We start from the raw sequence: 20,255 nt of genomic DNA, 5'->3' as shown, positions 1-20,255 counted from the left end.
TGTTGGGAATTTGCCAAAGAAGTATTTGTGTCATCTCTTACTGCATATTTTAAGTCAGAGCATAAGCACTTAAGTCTCTTAATTGATAAGTAGGTATCTAAAAATATGTAAATACATGAGGAATGCTATGACGGATGTCTTGTTTTTAAGCATCTGGCTGTGGTTAGTACTAAACAATTAGATAGTTGACTGTGGTAATAAACCAGTAAGTTATGACTCTTTGCCCACTTATGGCAAGCTATTCCATATATGAGAGAAAATCTAACAGACTCTAATTTACATGTCTGAATTACCTTTGATAGCTAACTGGAGAAATTGTTATTTAAAAAGTATATTTTTTCAGATGACTTTTTAAAATCCTTTAAAAATCTTTAAAATTATTTTAGCCAGTTATGTTGTTGCTATAGTTGGTGACACATTAAATTAATGTCTAAATTGAACTTAAGAGTTTTGTCTCCTAGACCTTTGTCTCCAAGATCGATCATTTGACCATGTCTCACTTTAGCATTTATATATAGTAATTTTGCTTCTTGTGATATATGTTGTTTTGTTTTTTCATTTATAGTGATAGATTCCTGTGGCCTTTAAAATGATTGAATAACGATGGACATGGATGCAAAGTGACTTCTTTACTGAAGCAGAAGATTCTTATTACCTTCCATTAACTCAGTTTAGGCTTCAAGAAGGGGCAGAACGAGTGAAATACAGAAAACTGAAGAGAAGAAAACCTTACTTTGGAACTTTCTCCATGACTGTTCCTTAAGCCCTATCTTTCTACTTATTTTAATTTTGCTGTGAATTTATAAGTAGTGAAGACCAAAGAAATAGAAGAAACATTTGAGAGCTTTATACCAAGAAATTTGCCTTGAGAGCTGCTATTCTTCGGAGGGAAAAGCATATCAAGTTCCTGTCTGATTTTTTTTGTTTTTAAACAGGTTTCTTATGTCCTTAGATTTTGAAGGATAAGTCAAGTATAAATACATACCTGCACACTATTTTTAGCAGCTGTGTAAGAATAATGAGATTTGTAAATTAAGGGCTTGGTAATGTGGATGTTTTGCTACTAGAGTTGACTACTCAGAAGATCTTTTATAGCTCTTCAGTGTTTTATTTTTGATCTATCACTTCAATGACATTATTTGCCCAAACAAAAGTCCATCTGTCTTTCTAAGCTATGACCTTTTTGTGAACAGTGTTTGCATTCAATGTGCAAATGTCCATGTATTATCTATTTAAGCAACATCATAGGGCCATCACTCAAGGAAGTTGAATGAGGTGAACATTGATATAGCTCCTTCCCCTTCCCCCTATTTTTAAATGTAACAAATACTTTTTATATTCCCCTCCCCCTTCCCCTTTCCCCTTTCCCCTTTTGGAAACGTGTCAGGATCTAGATAGTTTAAGATGAGCAGTTGAGGGGACTGAGAAATTGATCCACACAGAGCCTGGCTTCTTTGTGCTTCATCATAAGGTGTGCTGCCGGCCAGCCTAATTTTAAGTACCCTTTTAACAAGAGAACCTCGTGGAAATCCAGCTGGCAGACTCAAGGAGTTCAGGAAACAGGACCACAGAGGTTACGCTCTGGGGTGAGTATTCTCCTATGTCTAACTTGGAAGAAGACTGTGTATGTATATGTATCATGGAAAATATTTACTGCTTTCTTATGTATTATACTTTGGAGACTATCAGTGGGGTGGTTTGGAGACACCAACAGATGGATCTCTCAGGAAAACTGATTCTAACTGATGTTTGAAGAAATTAATGTGAACTAAATAGAAAAACTCTTGAGAGGCTGTATCCTCCTTCTCTATCTAGGAAGATCTTTTCTGCTGCTTTTGCCTGAAGTTACCTGAAGCAGATTAATCTTTTTTCATAAGTATCTGTAGTTTTAAATAGTTGTTTATTCTTAAGGTTCTTCTGCTATAACACAAGAATTCATTAGCTTCTGTCATATAACCTTCCAGGTCTGTGACCCACTTTTCTGTTTGTGTTTTTCATGGTTATATATTCACAGACTGTTGTTTTTGTTTAGAACTTCTCTGATGTATGGGGCCTGATGAGTACTCTAGAAAGGCTCAGAGAGCAAGTCTTTCTGTAAAAGGGGGACCTTAAAGTAATCACAGACTCTTGATATCAGGTTCTTGCAAGAATAAGTGATTTCAGTTTTCTCATTTTCAGATCCTGGCCATGAGGTTGGATGCCTCACCTTGTTGAAAAGAGACACTGGACCTAAATGGCGCAGCATGACTTTGTTCCTGCTTGGCTAAATTTCTCAACACCACAGTCAGCTAAGGTACTGTTCTCCATTCTAGTAATTATCCAAATACCAGTTCTTTTCATCCCCGTCTTGTCTGTGGCCTCTGTTTTACAGTCTAGTTGTTTTCTTGTGTATTCAGCCTTGCCTGGGGATTTTACATACATTTTCAATAAACTTAACTATCTTTCTTTTAATAGGGTATAAATAATTAGGCAGTGCAAGTCAGTGTGTACCCTGCTACTGCCAGGTGTCCTGTTTATTTCATTACATGTTAAGCTTTTCTCATCGTGTGGCACACTTAAGACTTCATATATTAGCTGCGGGAACACTTCAGTTTGGGGGGAAATGGATCTTCAGGATGAATGCACATTTGTCTAAAGTAGTAGTAGATGAGTAGGAAAAAAGATAGACAGTGATTGACTGACTACTACATGGCTCTCAGATTAAATCCTAGAAATTCTTTTTTAGAGACAATAATCTACTTAATGATTTCAGGGAAAATGTATGTTGCATTAAGGATAAAGACAAATGGAATATATTATTGATAAAGGAAACCTTTGGGAAGCTAGTAAACTTAAAACTGCTTCCCATTTTGCCAACTAATAGAGGAGGGAGAAAGTTGATAGGTAGTCTCAGAAAAAAGAGCATACCTTCCCTATTTTTAGATGTGTATTTTGGGAAGATGTTCCTGGTCTGTCTAGACCCACAACCCTTTGCTCTAATCTTCATTTTGAATTGCCCTTGTGAAATTCCCCAAATCTCATAATTGACATAATCTGACCCAAGCGTTGGGGGTGGTGGGCCTGAGGGATTCAGTGTGGGATCCTAGGAAAGCGTTTAAAAGTATGCACATCTTGGGGCTTCCCTGGTGGCGCAGTGGTTGAGAGTCTGCCTGCCAATGCAGGGGACGTGGGTTCGAGCCCTGGTCTGGGAGGATCCCGCGTGCCGTGGAGCAGCTAGGCCCGTGAGCCACAATTGCTGAGCCTGCGCGTCTGGAGCCTGTGCTCTGCAACAAGAGAGGCCGCGGTGGTGTGAGGCCCGCGCACCACGGTGAAGAGTGGCCCCTGCTTGCCACAACTAGAGAAGGCCCTAGCACAGAAATGAAGACCCAACATAGCAATCACTCAGTCAATCAATAAATCTTTTAAAAAAAAAAAAAAAGTATGCACATCTTATACCTGCAAAGGATAATTGATTTAGCACAGTGAACAATTGATTTAGCACAATGAACTCAGTAAAAAGAATTAGAAAATATGATTTAAATATTTCCATTTTACAATAAGCAAATTTGTGTGGTATTAGCATAAGGATAGACAGATAAAGCAATGGAATAGGATAGACAATTCAAAAATAGTCCTATACATATAGTCAGTCGATTTTTGACCAAAGTGCCAAGGTAATTCAATGCAGAAGTGATAGTCTTTTTAACAAGTGGTTCTAGAACTGGGTACCTATGTGGGGGTGGGAGGGAGAGCCTCAACCTTTACTTCATATCATACATAAAAATTAACTTGAAATGGATTATAACCTAAATTAAAGAGCTGAAATCCATAAAACTTTCAGAAGAAAGAAGAAAATCTTTGTAACCCACTAGAATGGCTGAAATAAAAAAGACTGACAGACCACATGTTGGTGAGGTTATTAATAATAAGGAAATAGATGTGAAGATGTCTCTGCCCCAACCTATAGTTCTCCTGTAAGCCCTTGTCAAATGTATCCATACTTTTCATGGTTTTTTCAGACTTTGGTTTCTATCATATGAGACTAAAGACTGTTATAGAATGCAACTATTTGGAATAGGAAGGGACATCAGAATTCATCTATAATAGTGTTTCTCAAAGTGCTGCTTTTTAGTTGTGTAACCTCAGAGACTTATTCTCCCTGACCTCTTTCCTCATATGGAAATAGTAAAATAGGGATGATGCCAAATTATAGTCTTGTTATGAGTATTAATGTTTGGAAATAAGTGTTTTATAAAACTATAAAAACTCCTGTGGGGTTGTTAATGGCCTGCCAAGGTGGGATTTAACTGTTCCTTTCTCTTCAGTTCAAGAGTAATTTATACAAATAATAAATCTATTTAGAGCAAGCATCTTGCTTTTCCTTTCAAGATTAACAACATTTTTAAGTGTAAAGGTTTGGAGCTTATTCTTTTGGAGATTGACAGGGTTTTTTTCCCCTCTTTCATGCAAATAATTGAAGTAGCTGCTTTTTCTCCCTATTAATTCAGTTAATGATTGACTATGTAACATAGGGCTTCTCTAACTCAGAGGACTGCAGTACCCTTAACTGTGTCCCATATGCTCAAAATAGGGGCTTCTGCCATCAATATTACCTGTTTTCTAAAAACCCGATGCAAAACTTAAGATGCTGAAAGAGACTGATATGTACTTACCTGTTTGCTTCTCTGTACTTTATCATCTCAGTCACCTACAGCCACCTTCGAAAAACACGGAGAGCACCTGCCCCGAGGAGATGGTAGATTTGGAGTAAGCCGTCGTCGACATAATTCCTCTGATGGCTTTTTTAACAATGGACCTCTACGAACGACAGGAGGTAAGACATACCCAACTTCCATGACTCTATATAAGCTACTCAGAGCAAGCCCAAGCTGAGGGTGCATGTCCATAATCTTGGAATAATGATCTTTTGTAAACATAACACTCAATTAGGTCCTCCTGTAGTCATTACTCAACTATATTGGCTTTCTAAGTCTAACATTCTTAGGTTCTCTTAAGTCATTTATTCAGTTGAAGAACTCATATAGAAATTACATTAAAACAAAAAGTTGTACCTTGTGCCTTTTTTGTACGTGGACTTACTCTTTTATTAAAAAGGTCCCCCGAAAGGCTTTGGCAATACCTTAAATTATATCAGGAAGCATCTGGCCCAGTTGTTTCTGAATTTTCAGGAAGCAAAGACTCTAGTGTGTTACTTTTCCTTACTATTTCAGATTCCTGGCACCAGCCCTCCCTGTTCCGGCACGATTCCGTGGACTCTGGTGTCTCTAAGGGAGCATATGCTGGAATCACAGGGAGCCTATCTGGTTGGCACGGCTCTTCCCGAGGTCATGATGGCATGAGCCAGCGTAGTGGGGGTGGCACAGGGAACCATCGCCACTGGAATGGCAGCTTCCACTCCCGGAAAGGCTGTGCCTTTCAGGAAAAGCCACCTACAGAGATTAGGGAAGAGAAGAAAGATGATAAGGTGGAAAAGTTGCAGTTTGAAGAAGACGACTTTGTAAGTATGAAGATTTAGTTGTATACCTAAAACCTGACAAATGATTCTTATATATAAAACTGTGTTAGTAATGAGAACGTTTCAGAAAGTACTAAAAAGGGAGTCCCTGAGTTTAGACTTTTAGTGTTTTTAGGAAAGACAAGGAAGGAGCTGGTTAGTATGACGATGATGACCAAAATTCCTGTGTAACTTTTAGCAAATCTTCATATTTTTTCATCTTTTTGCCTTTGGAATTCTTATTTTTCTTTAAGCTTTATAAGGTTCGGTATTCAGATATATTTATGTAAAACTGTATTCTTGAATGTTAAATTGCTTTCTCCAACTATCATAAGAGGGGGTTTTTTGTCTTGATTTTGCCCTCTTATATAAAACAATTGTGGTAAGTTCAGAAACATGCAGTTAGGAGTATTTTAGCTGTTGCCTGTACATTCAGTAAAACTTGATGCTATTGTGTGTTGAATTATATGCCTTTTGACCTCTAAACCAAAAGTAGAGTTGTTGTGCACCTTAAAAAAGTTTAATAATACATTTTACTTAACCAAATATGTCCAAATTATTATTATTTTAACCTGTAGTCATTATCTTCAAGTTAATGAGATAATTAACATTATTTGTTGTACTACATCTTCAAAATCCTTTGTGCATTTTATAATTGTAGCACATCTTAATACAGACGGCACACGTTCCAAGTGCCCGGCAACCACACGTGGCTAGTGGCAGTCCTATTAGGTAGTGCAACTCGTTATTTTTAAGTAGCACATTAGATAAGCCAATCACTTTTATGACAGCCATTTTATGTTATCAAAGCCAACTAAAGAGTAAAATCAGGCATCAGCCCCTCTTCTCCCAAGTCTAGCAAATGACCTGGCGGCTCTTAATTTAAATGTCATTTATCAAAGTAAATTCCTATCCCCAAGTGCCTATCCTTTAAAACTTTATTCATGGAAAAGTCTGTAATACACCAATATATTAAATATTTGTCCAGAATGTCCTAAGTACTCAGTAGTCCAAAAATGACTACAACACTAAATTATAACATGGATTATTTATTCAGTAAACTTATAAGTTATCAGTTCTGTGGCATTCGCAGTGGGAAATTGACAATGGAAAGAAAAATGTTAAGGCAGCATTATCCACCTGCTAAGTGATCTGAAGGGAAGTTTGCTGTCACATCAAACCTGAACAAGGTCATTAAGGGCAAGTTTATTTTGTGTTTATGCTTTTTTTAAATTTATTTATTTATTTATGGCTACGTTGGGTGTTTGTTGCTGCGCACGGGCTTTCTCTAGTTTCAGAGAGTGGGGGCTACTCTTTGTTGCAGTGCACAGGCTTCTTGTTGCGGTGGCTTCTCTTGTTGCGGAACACGGGCTCTAGGCGCGCGGGCTTCAGTAGTTGTGGCTCGCGGGCTCGAGAGCGCAGACTCACTAGTTGTGGTGCACCAGCTTAGCTGCTCTGCAGCATGTGGGATCTTCCCAGAACAGGGCTCGAACCCATGTCTCCTGCATTGGTAGGTGGACTCCCAAACACTGCACCACCAGGGAAGCCCTGTGTTTATGCTTTTATGAAATATTCTAAGTGTACATAAAAGTCTGGAGAAAACAGTCAAGTACGCACACAACCTAGCTTTGTGAAATATTGACATTTTGCCCAGTATGCTCTAGACCATTCTTTTACAAAAGAGGCAAGATATCATACATACAGTTAAAGCTTCCCTAATCATATCCTCCTAATGTTCCCCTAGAGGTAATCACCATTTTGATTTTAATGTTTTATCATCCTCATGTATGTTTTGATAAATTTTTACTATATGAATGTATCCATAGACAATCTATAATATCATTTTGCCTGATTTTGATCTTTATATGAATACTGTCATATTGTAGTTCTCTTTTATTTGCTTAAAATTGTTTGAGATTCGTCTGTATTGATACATAGGGCTCTAGATCAGTGGTTCTCAATCTAGGAGCAAATTTGCCTCCTTCAGAGCACATTTGGCAATATCTAGAGAAATTTTGGTTGTCAGACCTGGGGATAGTGCTATTAGCATCTAGTATGTAGAGATCAGAGATGTTGCTAAACTTCCTGCAATGCACAGGACAGCCCCATAACAAAGAACCAGCCCAAAATGTCAGTAGTGCCATGGTTGAGAAACCCTGCTCTGTATCTTTCTCACTGCTGTATAGTAAATATTCTGTGGTGTGAATATACTAGGTTTATTTATCCATTTTCCTGTTGACAGACATTTAGGTTGTTAAAGATCTTGTTTTGGAGATAAATCTAAAGGATAGGAACCATGGCATTGTAACTAGAGAAGGAAGGGTCAAAAATAAGATTTTTATCCAAAGGGAATTGATGAATAATAAGTAATTAATTTGAAAAGGAAAAACAGGAGGAGCAGAATTGGAGGATAGAAGATAAAGACGTCTTGGTACCAAAGAGATGGGTGAGATCAACCAGAGGTGTGCACATGGAAATAGAGATAGTAGTTGAGGTTTATGATTGGACAGAATCACCCAAGGAAAGTAATATATTCAGAGAGGAAGCTTAGAGCAGAACCTGTGGCATAGCAGTAAGGGAGATTAAGAAGTGATTGGTTGAAAAAGAATGGAGTGTATCAAGAAAGAGTAGTTAGTCAAAAATAACAAAAGGTATTTGAGGACCTAATTGTTTACAGTAGGTTTTCTATGTTTCTTGTTTTTTCCCCATACTCTACATTGTATAATTAGAAAGTTATTTTTTGTTTTAAAATAGTATTAGTTTAATGTAATTAACAGTCCTATATTTGTACCTTGGACAAGTAATAACCCTAATTTCCCCTGAGTTGTTGGATGGTAATGTCTACCTTGCAACACTGTAGTAAGGAATAAAGATCACATATGTTGGGACTTCCTGGTGGCACAGTGGTTGGGAATCCACCTGCCGGTGTGGGGGACACAGGTTCGATCCCTGATCTGGGAAGATCCCACATGCCGCGGAGCAACTAGGCCCGTGTGCCACAACTGTTGAGCCTGTGTGCCACAACTACTGAAGCCCGTGAGCCTAGAGCCCATGCTCCGCAACAAGAGAAGCCACCGAAATGAGAAGCCCGCGACCGCAATGAAGAGTAGCCCCCGCTCGCCACAACTAGAGAAAGCCCATGCGCAACAATGAAGACCCAACACAGCCAAAGATAAATAAATTAATTTTTTAAAAAAAGATCATATATGTTGAATGATGTATGTGAAACATTTAGCACAGACCTTGACAGACAGAGTTGTTTTTTGTTTTTTATTTGACTTTGCCGAGCCTTAGTTGCGGCACGTGGGATCTTTAGTTGCCGCACGCAGGCTCTTTTTAGTTGCGGTATGTGAACTCTTAGTTGTGGCATGTGGGATCTAGTTCCCTGACCAGGGATTGAACCTGGGCCCCCTGCATTGGGAGCGTGGTGTCTTAGCCACTGTACCAACCAGGGAAGTCCAGGGTTTTTAATATTTTTTTATTTATTTTTATTTATTTTTTTAAAATGGCCACTCTGGGAGGCATGCAGGATCCTAGTTCCCCAAACAGGGATTGAACCTGAGCCCCCTGTAGTCGAAGTGTGGAGTCTTAACCACTGGACCACCAGGGAAGTCTGACATATAAGTGTGTTTTTTGTTTTTTGGGGGTTTTTTTTTGAAGTCTTTGTTGAATTTGTCACAGTATTGCTTCATTTCATGTTTTGGTTTTTTGGCCGTGAGCATGTGGGATCTTAGCTCCCCAACCAGGGATCAAACCAACACCCCCTGCATTGGAAGGTGAAGTCTTAACCACTGGACTGCCAGGGAAGTCCCATGACACATAGGTTTTTAAATGGTAGCTATTATTAAACGTGGGTGAGAGCTGTGTATTTGGCAGTTTGATATGCCCTCCCAAGAATTAGAGAATGAATTGGTGATGAGTGGTACACTGTTCCTTGGAGAAGGAGGAGCCAGGAGTGAGGGTAGAGTCTTGTAGGATTGAAGCTTTAATGTGTATGCAATCTGAGGAGTAAGAAATTTGTAGAGAGAAGGGATTCTGAAAAGGTAGCCACAGTGTAGCCATAGCTTTGAGTCTTCCCAAGTTCTCCGGTAAATATCAGGAGCAGTATTAGGATGTTTACTCTAACTACTTATGTTTAGCACTGTACTGGAGATCCTAGCAAGTGCAATAAGGCAAGAAAAAGAAAGAAAATATGTACAAATTAAAAGGAAGAAATAAAAGTTTCTATTCACAGGTGACATGATGGCTTACATAGAAAATCCTAAGGACTCTGTAAAAAATTAACAAGGTTTTAGGATACAAAGTCAATATTTTTAAAAAAGTCACTTGTGTTTTTATATACAGTTGACCCTTGAACAACATGTTGTTCAGGGGTTTGAACTGAGCATGTCCACTTGTATGCAGATTTTTTTTTTTTAGTAGTATATACTACAGTATGATCTGCAGTTGATTGAATCCACAAACGCAGAACCCAACAGCTTATATGTATACAGAGGGCTTACTGTAAGTTATACTTGGATTTTCCACTGTGCTGAGTGAGGGTTGGCGCCCCTAACCCCTGCATTGTTTGATGGTCAACTGTACTAGAAATAAGCATTTTATAAAATGCTTTTTATAAAATTTTTAAAAATCTTTTAAGGGATAGGGCTTCCCTGGTGGCGCAGTTGTTGAGAATCTGCCTGCCAATGCAGGGGACACGGGTTCGAACCCTGGTCTGGGAAGATCCCACATGCTGCAGAGCAACTAAGCCCGTGAGCCACAACTACTGAGGCTGCGCGTCTGGAGCCTGTGCTCCGCAACAGGAGAAGCCGCAACAGAGGCCTGCGCACCGTGATGAAGAGTGGCCCCCGCTCACCACAACTGGAGAAAATCCTCGCACAGAAACGAAGACCCAACACAGCCAAAAATAAATAAATTATTAATTTTTTAAAAAATCTTTTAAAAACTGCTTAGGAATAAATTTAACAGAAGATGTGAGAGACATCAATACTGAACCGCAAAATATTGCCAAGAGAAATTAAAAATCTAAATTAAAGGAGAGATACATTTTGAATGGAAGGCTTTGAATTGGAAGACTCAATGATTAGGACATCAATTTTATAGATTCTGCACAAGCCCAACAAGCATGCTTTCTTACATAAAGTGACATTTTTTCTGAAATTTATATTGAAATGAAAAGACCTAGAATATCCAAAGCAGTCTTGAAAAAGAACAGTCGGAGGATTTATACTCCCTAACTTTAAGACTTCGTATAAAGCTACAGTAATCAAAATAATGTGACATTATTATGAGGACAGAGTGATAGTAGGGCAGAATAGAGAGCCCAGAAATAAACGTACATTTATATGATCATTTGATTTTTCAACCAAGGTACCAAAGCAGGCTAATGGAGAAAGAAATGTGTTTTTTTTTTTTTTTTTTTTTTTTTCAACTGACAGCTTCTTTCTTTCTTTCTTTCTTTCTTTATTTGTGGCTGTGTTGGGTCTTCATTTCTGTGCGAGGGCTTTCTCTAGTTGCGGCAAGCGGGGGCCACTCTTCATCGCGGTGCACGGGCCTCTCACTATCGCGGCCTCTTGTTGCGGAGCACAAGCTCCAGACGCGCAGGCTCAGTAATTGTGGCTCACGGGCCTAGCTGCTCCGTGGCATGTGGGATCTTCCCAGGCCAGGGCTCGAACCCATGTCCCCTGCACTGGCAGGCAGATTCTCAACCACTGCGCCACCAGGGAAGCCCAGAAATGTGTTCTTAACAAACTGTGCTGGAACTATATCTATAGATATAGATGTGTGTGTGTGTGTGTATCTCTTCTCTACCCCTACCACCTAGCATACAAAAAAATGAATTTGAGGTGAATTATAGACCTAAATGTAAGGCCTGAAACTAAGAAAACTTAGGAGAATATCTTTCTCATATAGGGGATTAAAAAGAAAAAAAGATTTCTTTGGACCCAGGGAGCAATAACCATAAAGGGGAAAACATTGATAAATCAGGCTTCATCAAAATTTAAAACTTCTGCTTATTTCACAGACTCAGAGAAAATATTTGCAGAACATAGATTTGAAAAGGGACCTGTTCCCATAATGTGAATAACTCCTACAACTCAGTTTTTTTAAAAACATAAACAAGATTTGAACAGATGCTTCACAAAGGAAGATATATGAATGGCCAGTAGGCAGATAAAAAAAATGGTCAGTGTCATTAGTCATAAGGGAAATGTGGAAATTCAAATTAAGACCACTATGAGATACTGCTACACACCCACCAGGATAGCTAATATCTAAAAGTCCGAAAATACTAAATTTGGTGACATTTTTGAGCACTTGGAAGTCTCATACATTGTTAGCAGGAGTGTGTAGTAGTACAACCATTTTGCGAAAAGGAAGGTCTGACAGTTTCTTATAAAACTAAGCATAAACCTTACCCTGTGACCCAGTACTTCCACTTCTAGGTATTTGCTAAAGAGAAATGAAAGTCTGTGTACATTTATTGTAATTTTATTCATAGTAACCCAAAACTGGGATTTTTTTTTTCTTTTTTTTTTTTGCCGCCGTGCTGCATGGCTTGTGGGATCTTAGTTCCCTGACCAGAGATTGAACCCGGGCCCTCAGCAGTGAAAGCACAGAGTCCTAACCACTGGACCGCCAGGGAATTCCCAGGACATAATTTAAATATCTATCAAAACAGGAATAGAAAAATTGTGGTATAATCATGTAATGGGCTACTTATGCAGTAATAAAAAAGAATGACTGAGAAAACAACATGATGAATCTCAGTGAAGCTTTACACAATAAGGTACATACTGTATGATTCCATTTATATGACATTCTAGAATAGGCAAATAATCTATGGTGAGAAAGAAAAACAGTGGTTGCCTTTGTGGAGTGGAGATTGACTGGGGAAGGGCATTAGGAAACTTTCTGGTTGGAGAAAGTAGTTTTATCTTTGTAGATTTGGGGGGGGGTATAAGTATTTTTCAAAACTCATGGAATGGTATACTTGGTGCATTTCATTGTGCGTAAATGTTATTTGATTAAAAAATAGATTTATGTCACCGGTCATGGAACAAACATAACACAAGCCTCCTGATGTGATTCACTGAGGAGTGCCCTCCAAAAATTCATAACCTGAATCTAGCCATGAGGAAAATTCACACAAACTCAAATTGAGGTTTCTATAAAAGAATTTTAAAAGATTCTACAAAAGAACTAGGCTGAGTACTCTTTTTAAAAGTTATGGACATGGTGGGAAAAGTTCCAGATTAAAGAGGACTAAAGAGATAGGACAATTAAAGGCAACATGTAAACCTAGACTGGATACTGGATGAGGGAAAAACAGTGATTTTAAACTTTGTTTTCCTGTAAAAGTATCAGTGTTACAGTTTGAATAAGAGTTGTAGATTAGATAATAGTATTAGTATTAGTAATAGTATTTATTGTTAATTTCTAATTTTTATAATTGTACTATGATTATGTAAGAGAATATCCTTCAAGTCCTTCAGCCTGCAGATAGTTCAGGAAAAATATATATTTACAGAGAATTGTGGAACAAATGTGGTAAAATGTTGACATGAGACTGTAGATGCACGATATACAGGAATTCTTTGTATTATATTTGCAACTTTTTTGTAAGTCTGAAATTAAGGAATAAGTTAAGAAAGAACACAAAGCAACTGGGATTGAAGAACCAAAAAAATCCATGGACAGGGACTTCCCTGGTGGTCCATTGGTTAAGAATCAGTCTTGCAATGCAGGGAATGCCAGTTCGATCCCTGGTCAGGGAACTAAGATGCCACATGCTGCAGGGCAACTAAGCCCGAGCGCCACAACTAGAGAGCCCATGTGCTCTGGAGCCTGCACACCACAACTAGAGAGAAGCCCACGCACTGCATCGAAGAGCCCGTGAGCCACAACAAAAGATCCTGCGTGCTACAATTAAGACCCAACACAGCCAAATGAAAGAGTAGGTAAGTAGGTAGATAGAAGATAGATAGATAGATAGATTTTTTTTTTTTAATTATACTCAGAAAATCCGTGGATGTCATCTACAACAAAATAAAGTGAGGTATCACAACATAGAGACAAACCACTAAAAGCTTTAAGACCTGACTGGCACTGTGTTAGCAGTTGTGCAGGAGAAATTGAAGGAAGCAACAGGGCATCTGACAACCCCAGGATTTCCAGAAGAGCCAGTAATTGTTCTAGAAAGCTTAGAGAACATTTGAGAAGAGCAGCTAGAAATTAGGAGTGGTTTTCCATATTCCCAAAACTAGTAAATACAGAGATGTTCTGGGATAAGGTATAAAGGGTCTGACTGGACCAATCAGTAGAGAGAAATCACACAATAATTCGAACAAGGAAAGTTAATATAAAGAATTATTAACTGTAACAGGATGGGGTAATGAGTGATTAGCTAGTAAATAGTAAAGAGAACTCTAAAGAATATAAAGAACTTATAAAGAATATAGAGTTCTAAAAAACTCTATAAAGAATTGGCAGATACAAGGAGCAGCCACTAACCCTCGGGCTAAGACAGTGCCCAAGGAAGAGTCCCCTGTTGCCCCATCACCACCCCAGGATTGAGATCCAGACCTTATCGGAAAGGGCTTAGCTGTGGCTCACTGAATGGCAGAGCAGTTGCTAAGGTGCTTCTCCAGGGAACATGCTGGAAATCTGCCCTCTAGAGTACCTCGTAAAGCTGTTCATGGGATATGTCACTGCTTACAAAACCACTCAAGTCAGCGCCCACTTGCACTTTAGAACCTGGCATAGCAGGAGCAGAGTGCTGCAGGAACTTGCTGAGTAAGCACACAGGAACAAGAAGCAAAAGTCTCTCCTTGCGCTCTACTGACAAAATTAACATGCCAGCAAATTAACAAAGGGAAAGTTTTTGTTTTTTTTTTAATAAATTTATTTATTTATTTATTTTTGGCTGTGTTGGGTCTTCGTTTCTGTGCGAGGGCTTTCTCTAGTTGTGGCAAGCGGGGGCCACTCTTCATCGCTGTGCGCGGGCCTCTCACTATCGTGGTCTCTCTTGTTGCGGAGCACAGGTTCCAGACGCACAGGCTCAGTAGCTGTGGCTCACGGGCCTAGTTGCTCCGTGGCATGTGAGATCTTCCCAGACCAGGGATCGAACCCATGTCCCCTGCATTAGCAGGCAGATTCTCAACCACTGCGCCACCAGGGAAGCCCCAAAGGGAAAGTTTTTAAAGTGCCCAGATACATTTACACAGAGCAAGCAGAAAGGATGACTTTGGAACCAAGAGGCAATAAAGTTCAGCACAGAGTTCTGTCACATTTAATACTAACTAGCCAATATTCCCATCCAGAACAAAGCCCCTCACTGAGGACAAAACTGTTGGAAATAGAATCCAGACTGAGCCGCAGGGACAGAGACAATAGAGACAAAGGGAAGAGAAGGTTCAGGTACAAGGCATGGGGAGGAGGAGGTGAGCCGGGACATCAAAGAAAGTGTGCCATCTTTTTGAGCACTCCATGAAGACAACAGAAGAGAGCTATAAAGTGTGATGTTAGAAAGCTATCTTGATCCACTGTCACAAAAATTGATTACATAAAAATGAACAACATAAAAGGATCAAGAGAATAAGGAACAGAGTAACATTTCTACAGGCAATGCAAAGTACACCTGTGAGACGTGCACAAAACGGATAAGAACCATAACCTGTTATTTTAAAAATTGAACAAATGGTACAAGAACGACATAACCAGAAAATTTCACAGAGCTAGAACTTGGGAAAGAAGTAATAAAAGATTTCAGAAAAATGAAGACTAAACAAGAAAGAGCACAAGACAATAAACACTAGTGTTTTTCAAGATTTAGACAAAGGCAGATTTTTAAATGAAGAAGAAGCAAATAGATTAAAATTAAGAATTGAAAAAAAAGATACAGAAATTTGGCAAAAAAAAATCCAAAAGATCTCCCCTGCAAATAATAATAATAATATAAAATAACAAAAACGAACAGCTTAAGTGCTAAAAAGTATAATTCAAGAATAATTTCATGAAATACAGTAAGACTTGAAACTACAAATTGAAAGGACAGCCAGAACAGCCAACACTTAGAAGAAAAATATCCTTCGGACATCCAGACATAAAGAACAAGTCACTTATAAAAGAAAGAAAATCAGACACAATTTGACAACAAAGCTGTATAACACAAGTCAATGGTGTAACAATTAGAATACTCAAGCAAAGAAAATGTGAGCCAAGGATTTTATACTCTGTCACACTTTATTCATCTAGAATTCTTTTGCCTTTACTATTCCATCCAGAAGAGTGTATTTACCTGTCCATATTCTGTCACAGATTTGTCCATTTGTATACTGAATTAATATTTCAGATTGTATCCGTGCTTGCTCTATGCTAGTGGGTCTCCTCTTGACAGGTTGAAAATATACACCTGCTGGGGCCCCACTTCTGGAGCGCTGCAGTCGAGTCTGTGCATCTTTCTATTTCTTGTTTAATGTCCCATGGTCATTTGTGCTGAAAAGCCATTTTCCTACTCTGTACCAGATTGTAAAGTTTGGGTTTGGGCACCAGTGTCATCCTCACACCCCCATACAATTCGTTATTAAGTCTGTTACTCTTAACACTTCTCGATCCTTCCCATCATCTCTTCCTCTACTCCTGTCGCCTTTGTACTTTCCTGTACTAGGAAACTGGTCTCCTCATAGTCTCCTAGTTGTTTATAGCCCTGAAATACATCCTTCAAGCTGCTACCAGACTTGTAAACTAATGGTTGGATCATGTTAACTCTGCATGAGAGATGGATTCCCATCCCTAAAGAATAAAATTCAACCTCCCTTAAAAATACTCCACAATCTGGCTCCTACCTACTTTGCCAGATATCTCTTTCCCCAAAGAAAGGTCCTCTCATTCCCTAGCACTAATGCTGAACTATTTGCAGATCTCTTTTTCATGTTTTTCCTGTCTTGGTGTTCATTCAGCATTCTGTTCCTGGAATCACCCATTTTCCAGCTTTGGAATTCATCATTAAGGACTCTTCTTAGTCTCCTCTAATGAAACCTTTTCTGATAGCACTTCTTTTTCTAGTGGAATTGACTATTCCTTCCTTAGTACTCCTTCTTCCCTAATGTGAATTTTTATCATAGTCCCTCTAATCTTTTTTTTTTTTTTTGATGTGGACCATTTTTAAAGTCTTTATTGAATTTGTTACAATATTGCTTCTGTTTTATGTTTTGGCTTTTTGGCCATGAGGCATGTGGGATCTTAGCTCCCTGACCAGGGATCAAACCCGCACCCCCTGCATTGGAAGGTGAGGTCTTAACCACTGGACTGCCAGGGAAGTCCCCCCATAACCTTTTATTATACTTACTTGTCTACAAGTTTATCTTTGTAGTAAGACTGTGACCCTTGTGGGGATAAGGATTCTTCTTAATTGTCTTAATTGCCTTTGTATTCCTAGCACATGGTGTGCCTCTGCCCTAAAGCAGTCTCATTAGAAATGCTATGAATACTCAAATTTCACTGACCAGATTATGCTCCTTAAATCTGAGAAAAGTGATTCACTTTCTTGTTCATTCAGCTTTCTGTGCCTCCTTAGTTGGCATACATATCCTACAGGAAGATGAGAACTCGCACACTTATTCTGTTTAAAAAAATTTTTTTTAATCCTCTTATATTAAAGGAAATGAAAGCCAAGAGAACCTGAGATTGATTTTGCATTTCAACATCGTCTGTTTATTTGTTAATTCTGAATACAGTGTTAGAGTGCTGCTGATATATAGTTATCAATAATTGGTAGGTTCCATGGTGAATGCTACTTTGCAAAAAGTGCTGAAATGATTAGTTTTCTGTATCAACCATTAATACCCCTTTTTTCCTAGCCTTCTTTGAATCCAGAAGCTGGCAAACAGAATCAGCCATGCAGACCTATTGGGACCCCTTCTGGAGTGTGGGGTAGGTAGATTTTGCCATTTTTAAAGGCACAACTTTAGATTTTTCTTAGCAGGGAGAGGAGAAAAAATTCTTTATCTGTTTTTTTATTTGTTTCTTTATCTCTGGTTTCTCATCTCATCAATTTGCACATGGTAACTAACTCTGCCTAACTCTTACTCTGCCCCCCAAAATACCATTGAGATGTAATGGTAGTAGAGTCAGAATACAGACAATTGAGAGCTTGTAGAGCCCTGAATTTGAAAGCAGATTTTAAGCAAAGGAAGAATAATATAATATGCTCATAAGAAGTAATTTTTAATGTTGCTAATTTGCTTATAACAATTAAATTGAATTTTAATGTATTACAGTTGTCTCCTTAATATTTGGAAGACATAACTATATTCTAACCATTCTTTCATATTACTAAATACTCTTCTAAAGTGTTCTTTGAAAGGCTAAATAATACCACGTCCCAGAGAACATTTTGTTCAACCAGGTTCCGTTAGCTGAGTGGGGTGTTGTTTTTGTTTTTGGCAGTTATCAGTGATGTTTGTTGTATAGGGCGGGGGAAACCTATAAATATACACATTTATATGTATATGTTTCTAATAACTAGCCTTATAAAAAGTTAGTAGACAAATCAGTGTATTTCAAACAAAACCTGATCCTGTGGCATTGGGATCTTTGGCATTTACAAATTGTACTCTCCTAGTTCCTACATTAGATATGTTCAGTAGCCAGGCATTTTATTAGGAAGGCTTTAGTGTATCTAAATACTGGGTTTGGATCTTGAGTTACAGGATTAAGGGCAATTGCTGTACCATTTCCCCTTTGTTAATGTATAGCTTTGCCCCAGTTTGCCTCATCAGAAGGTCCCATAGCAGACTCCTTTCTCCAATTTCCTCATCTCTCTGTGTTCTAATGCTGACAGGAGTAGCTACCCTTGGATATATTCTTGTTTGGTCTATGCCTGAGTGATCACACCGTGCATGAGACATGTTATACCCCTGAAAGACTTCTAACATCTTTGGGCTTTTTGGTTGATTATGAATTTAGAATCAAGTGTTTTCTTATGCTGCCTTTTTTCCTACGGTTCCTGGGTACTGTCACTTTTGAGAGTATCTGTTAAGTGCACACCAGGAAATGTTTGTCACTTAGTCTCAACTGTCAACTCTTTGTTCAAAGTGAGGCCTTTGTTTGAACTATGCTTCATGTTAACCAATAGGTTTGACATTCTTTTGTCTCTCCACTATTGTATTTCACAGAAAACCCACCTAGTGCCAAGCAGCCCTCCAAAATGCTAGTCATCAAAAAAGTTTCCAAAGAAGATCCTGCTGCTGCCTTCTCTGCTGCATTCACCTCACCAGGATCTCACCATGCAAACGGAAACAAATTGTCAACCATGGTTCCAAGTGTCTATAAGAACCTGGTTCCTAAGCCTGTACCACCCCCATCCAAGGTATGATTTGGAATCGGTGTAAGAACCTTATACAGCAGAGGTGGGAGAATAAATAAAAAAATTTAGTAAATTTATTTTTTCCTGTTGAGTCACTCACCAGATATTCATTTGGTGCCATTAAGTTATACGTATAGTATTTTACTGTCTCCAAACTCTCTTCTGCTGCCAACTACATTTTTAGTAGGCCTCTCATACTCATTAGCTTCATCTCATAAACCTGCTTCCCTTGATTTGCTGTTTTCGTTAATAACACCAACATTCATCTGGTCACGTAGCTGAGTATCATGGCTGCTGCTTTCTTCCTCCTCCTTACTCATTCCCCTCTCCCAAGCAGTTATAAAATCCTCGTCAGTTTTTTCCTCTATGATATGCCCTTGTCATCTCACATTTACTGTTGTAGTGTACCCTTCTTTTTTTTTTTTTTTTTTTTTTTTTTTTTAATTTATTTATTTTTTGGCTGTGTTGGGTCTTCGTTGCTGTGCGCGGGCTTTCTCTAGTTGCGGCAAGCAGGGGCTACTCTTTGTTGCGGTGCACGGGCTTCTCATTGTGGTGGCTTCTCATTGCGGAGCACGGGCTCTAGGCGTGCGGGCTTCAGTAGTTGTGGCACGCGGGCTCAGTAGTGGTGGCACACGGGCTTAGCTGCTCCGTGGCATGTGGGATCTTCCCTGGACCAGGGCTTGAACCTGTGTCCCCTGCACTGGCAGGCGGATTCTTAACCACTGCGCCACCAGGGAAGTCCTAGTGTACCCTTCTATTTCCTCATTTCTCTATTTATCTTCCACAGAACTGCCAGAATGATTATCCTAAAACAGTTTGAATATATCACATCCCCTCCCGTTAAGTCCCTTTAGTGATTCCAAACCATCTGTATAGCAGGGGTTGGTAAACTTTATCTGTAAAGGGTCAGATGATAGGTATTTTAGGCTTTGTTGGTCACATATGACATATGGTCTTTTTGTAATATATTCTTTTTCTTTTTTTTTTTTCAACCCTTTAAAAATGTAAAAAACATTATTAGCTCATGGGCTATACAAAAATAGGCCTCAGGCCAGTTTTGGCCCAAGGGTCATGACTTAGCAACCCCTGATGTTATAATACGGTGTCCAGACTCCTGAGCACTGGTGTGTATAATTCTATATAGCCTAAGCCTAATCTGTCTTTTACTGCCCTTTCTTTTCTTACCTGGGAGATTTTCCTTCATGTTTATGTCATCCTCTCTGTGAATCCTTTTCTATCACATACATCTAAAGATCTAATTAAGCCTTGTATCTGGTTGAATAGCACTCTGTCTCTAATCACAATATTTATTGCATCTATTTCTTCATTTGGTTGTAATCTCCTTAAAGGCCTCAGGTCTTTTTCATATTTGTATCCCTAGCACCCTCACAA

At 38.8% G+C, this 20,255-nt stretch overlaps 1 protein-coding gene across 6 annotated transcripts in view; it reads left to right on the top strand.

Annotated features, from left to right (window-relative positions):
* GPBP1L1 (GC-rich promoter binding protein 1 like 1) overlaps positions 1-20,255 on the top strand; it is a 57,184-nt gene that overhangs the window by 25,606 nt on the left and 11,323 nt on the right. For 5 of the 6 annotated variants that reach the window (XM_059921676.1, XM_059921685.1, XM_059921660.1 and 2 more), the window contains exons 2-7: positions 566-1,586; positions 2,179-2,293; positions 4,684-4,813; positions 5,211-5,497; positions 17,356-17,428; positions 18,673-18,866. In XM_059921676.1, the coding sequence (XP_059777659.1) occupies positions 2,234-2,293; positions 4,684-4,813; positions 5,211-5,497; positions 17,356-17,428; positions 18,673-18,866 (744 nt within the window). In that variant the 5' untranslated portion in view covers positions 566-1,586; positions 2,179-2,233. Of the gene's footprint in view, positions 1-565; positions 1,587-2,163; positions 2,294-4,683; positions 4,814-5,210; positions 5,498-17,355; positions 17,429-18,672; positions 18,867-20,255 lie in introns of all 6 variants that reach the window. The other variant, XM_059921669.1, reaches the window with a different exon arrangement.

This window comes from Balaenoptera ricei, chromosome 1, assembly GCF_028023285.1.
Source record: "Balaenoptera ricei isolate mBalRic1 chromosome 1, mBalRic1.hap2, whole genome shotgun sequence".
NCBI classification, from domain to species: domain Eukaryota; kingdom Metazoa; phylum Chordata; class Mammalia; order Artiodactyla; family Balaenopteridae; genus Balaenoptera; species Balaenoptera ricei.
Note: the sequence above shows the minus strand (reverse complement) of the source record. Positions and strands in the feature narration are given on the sequence as shown.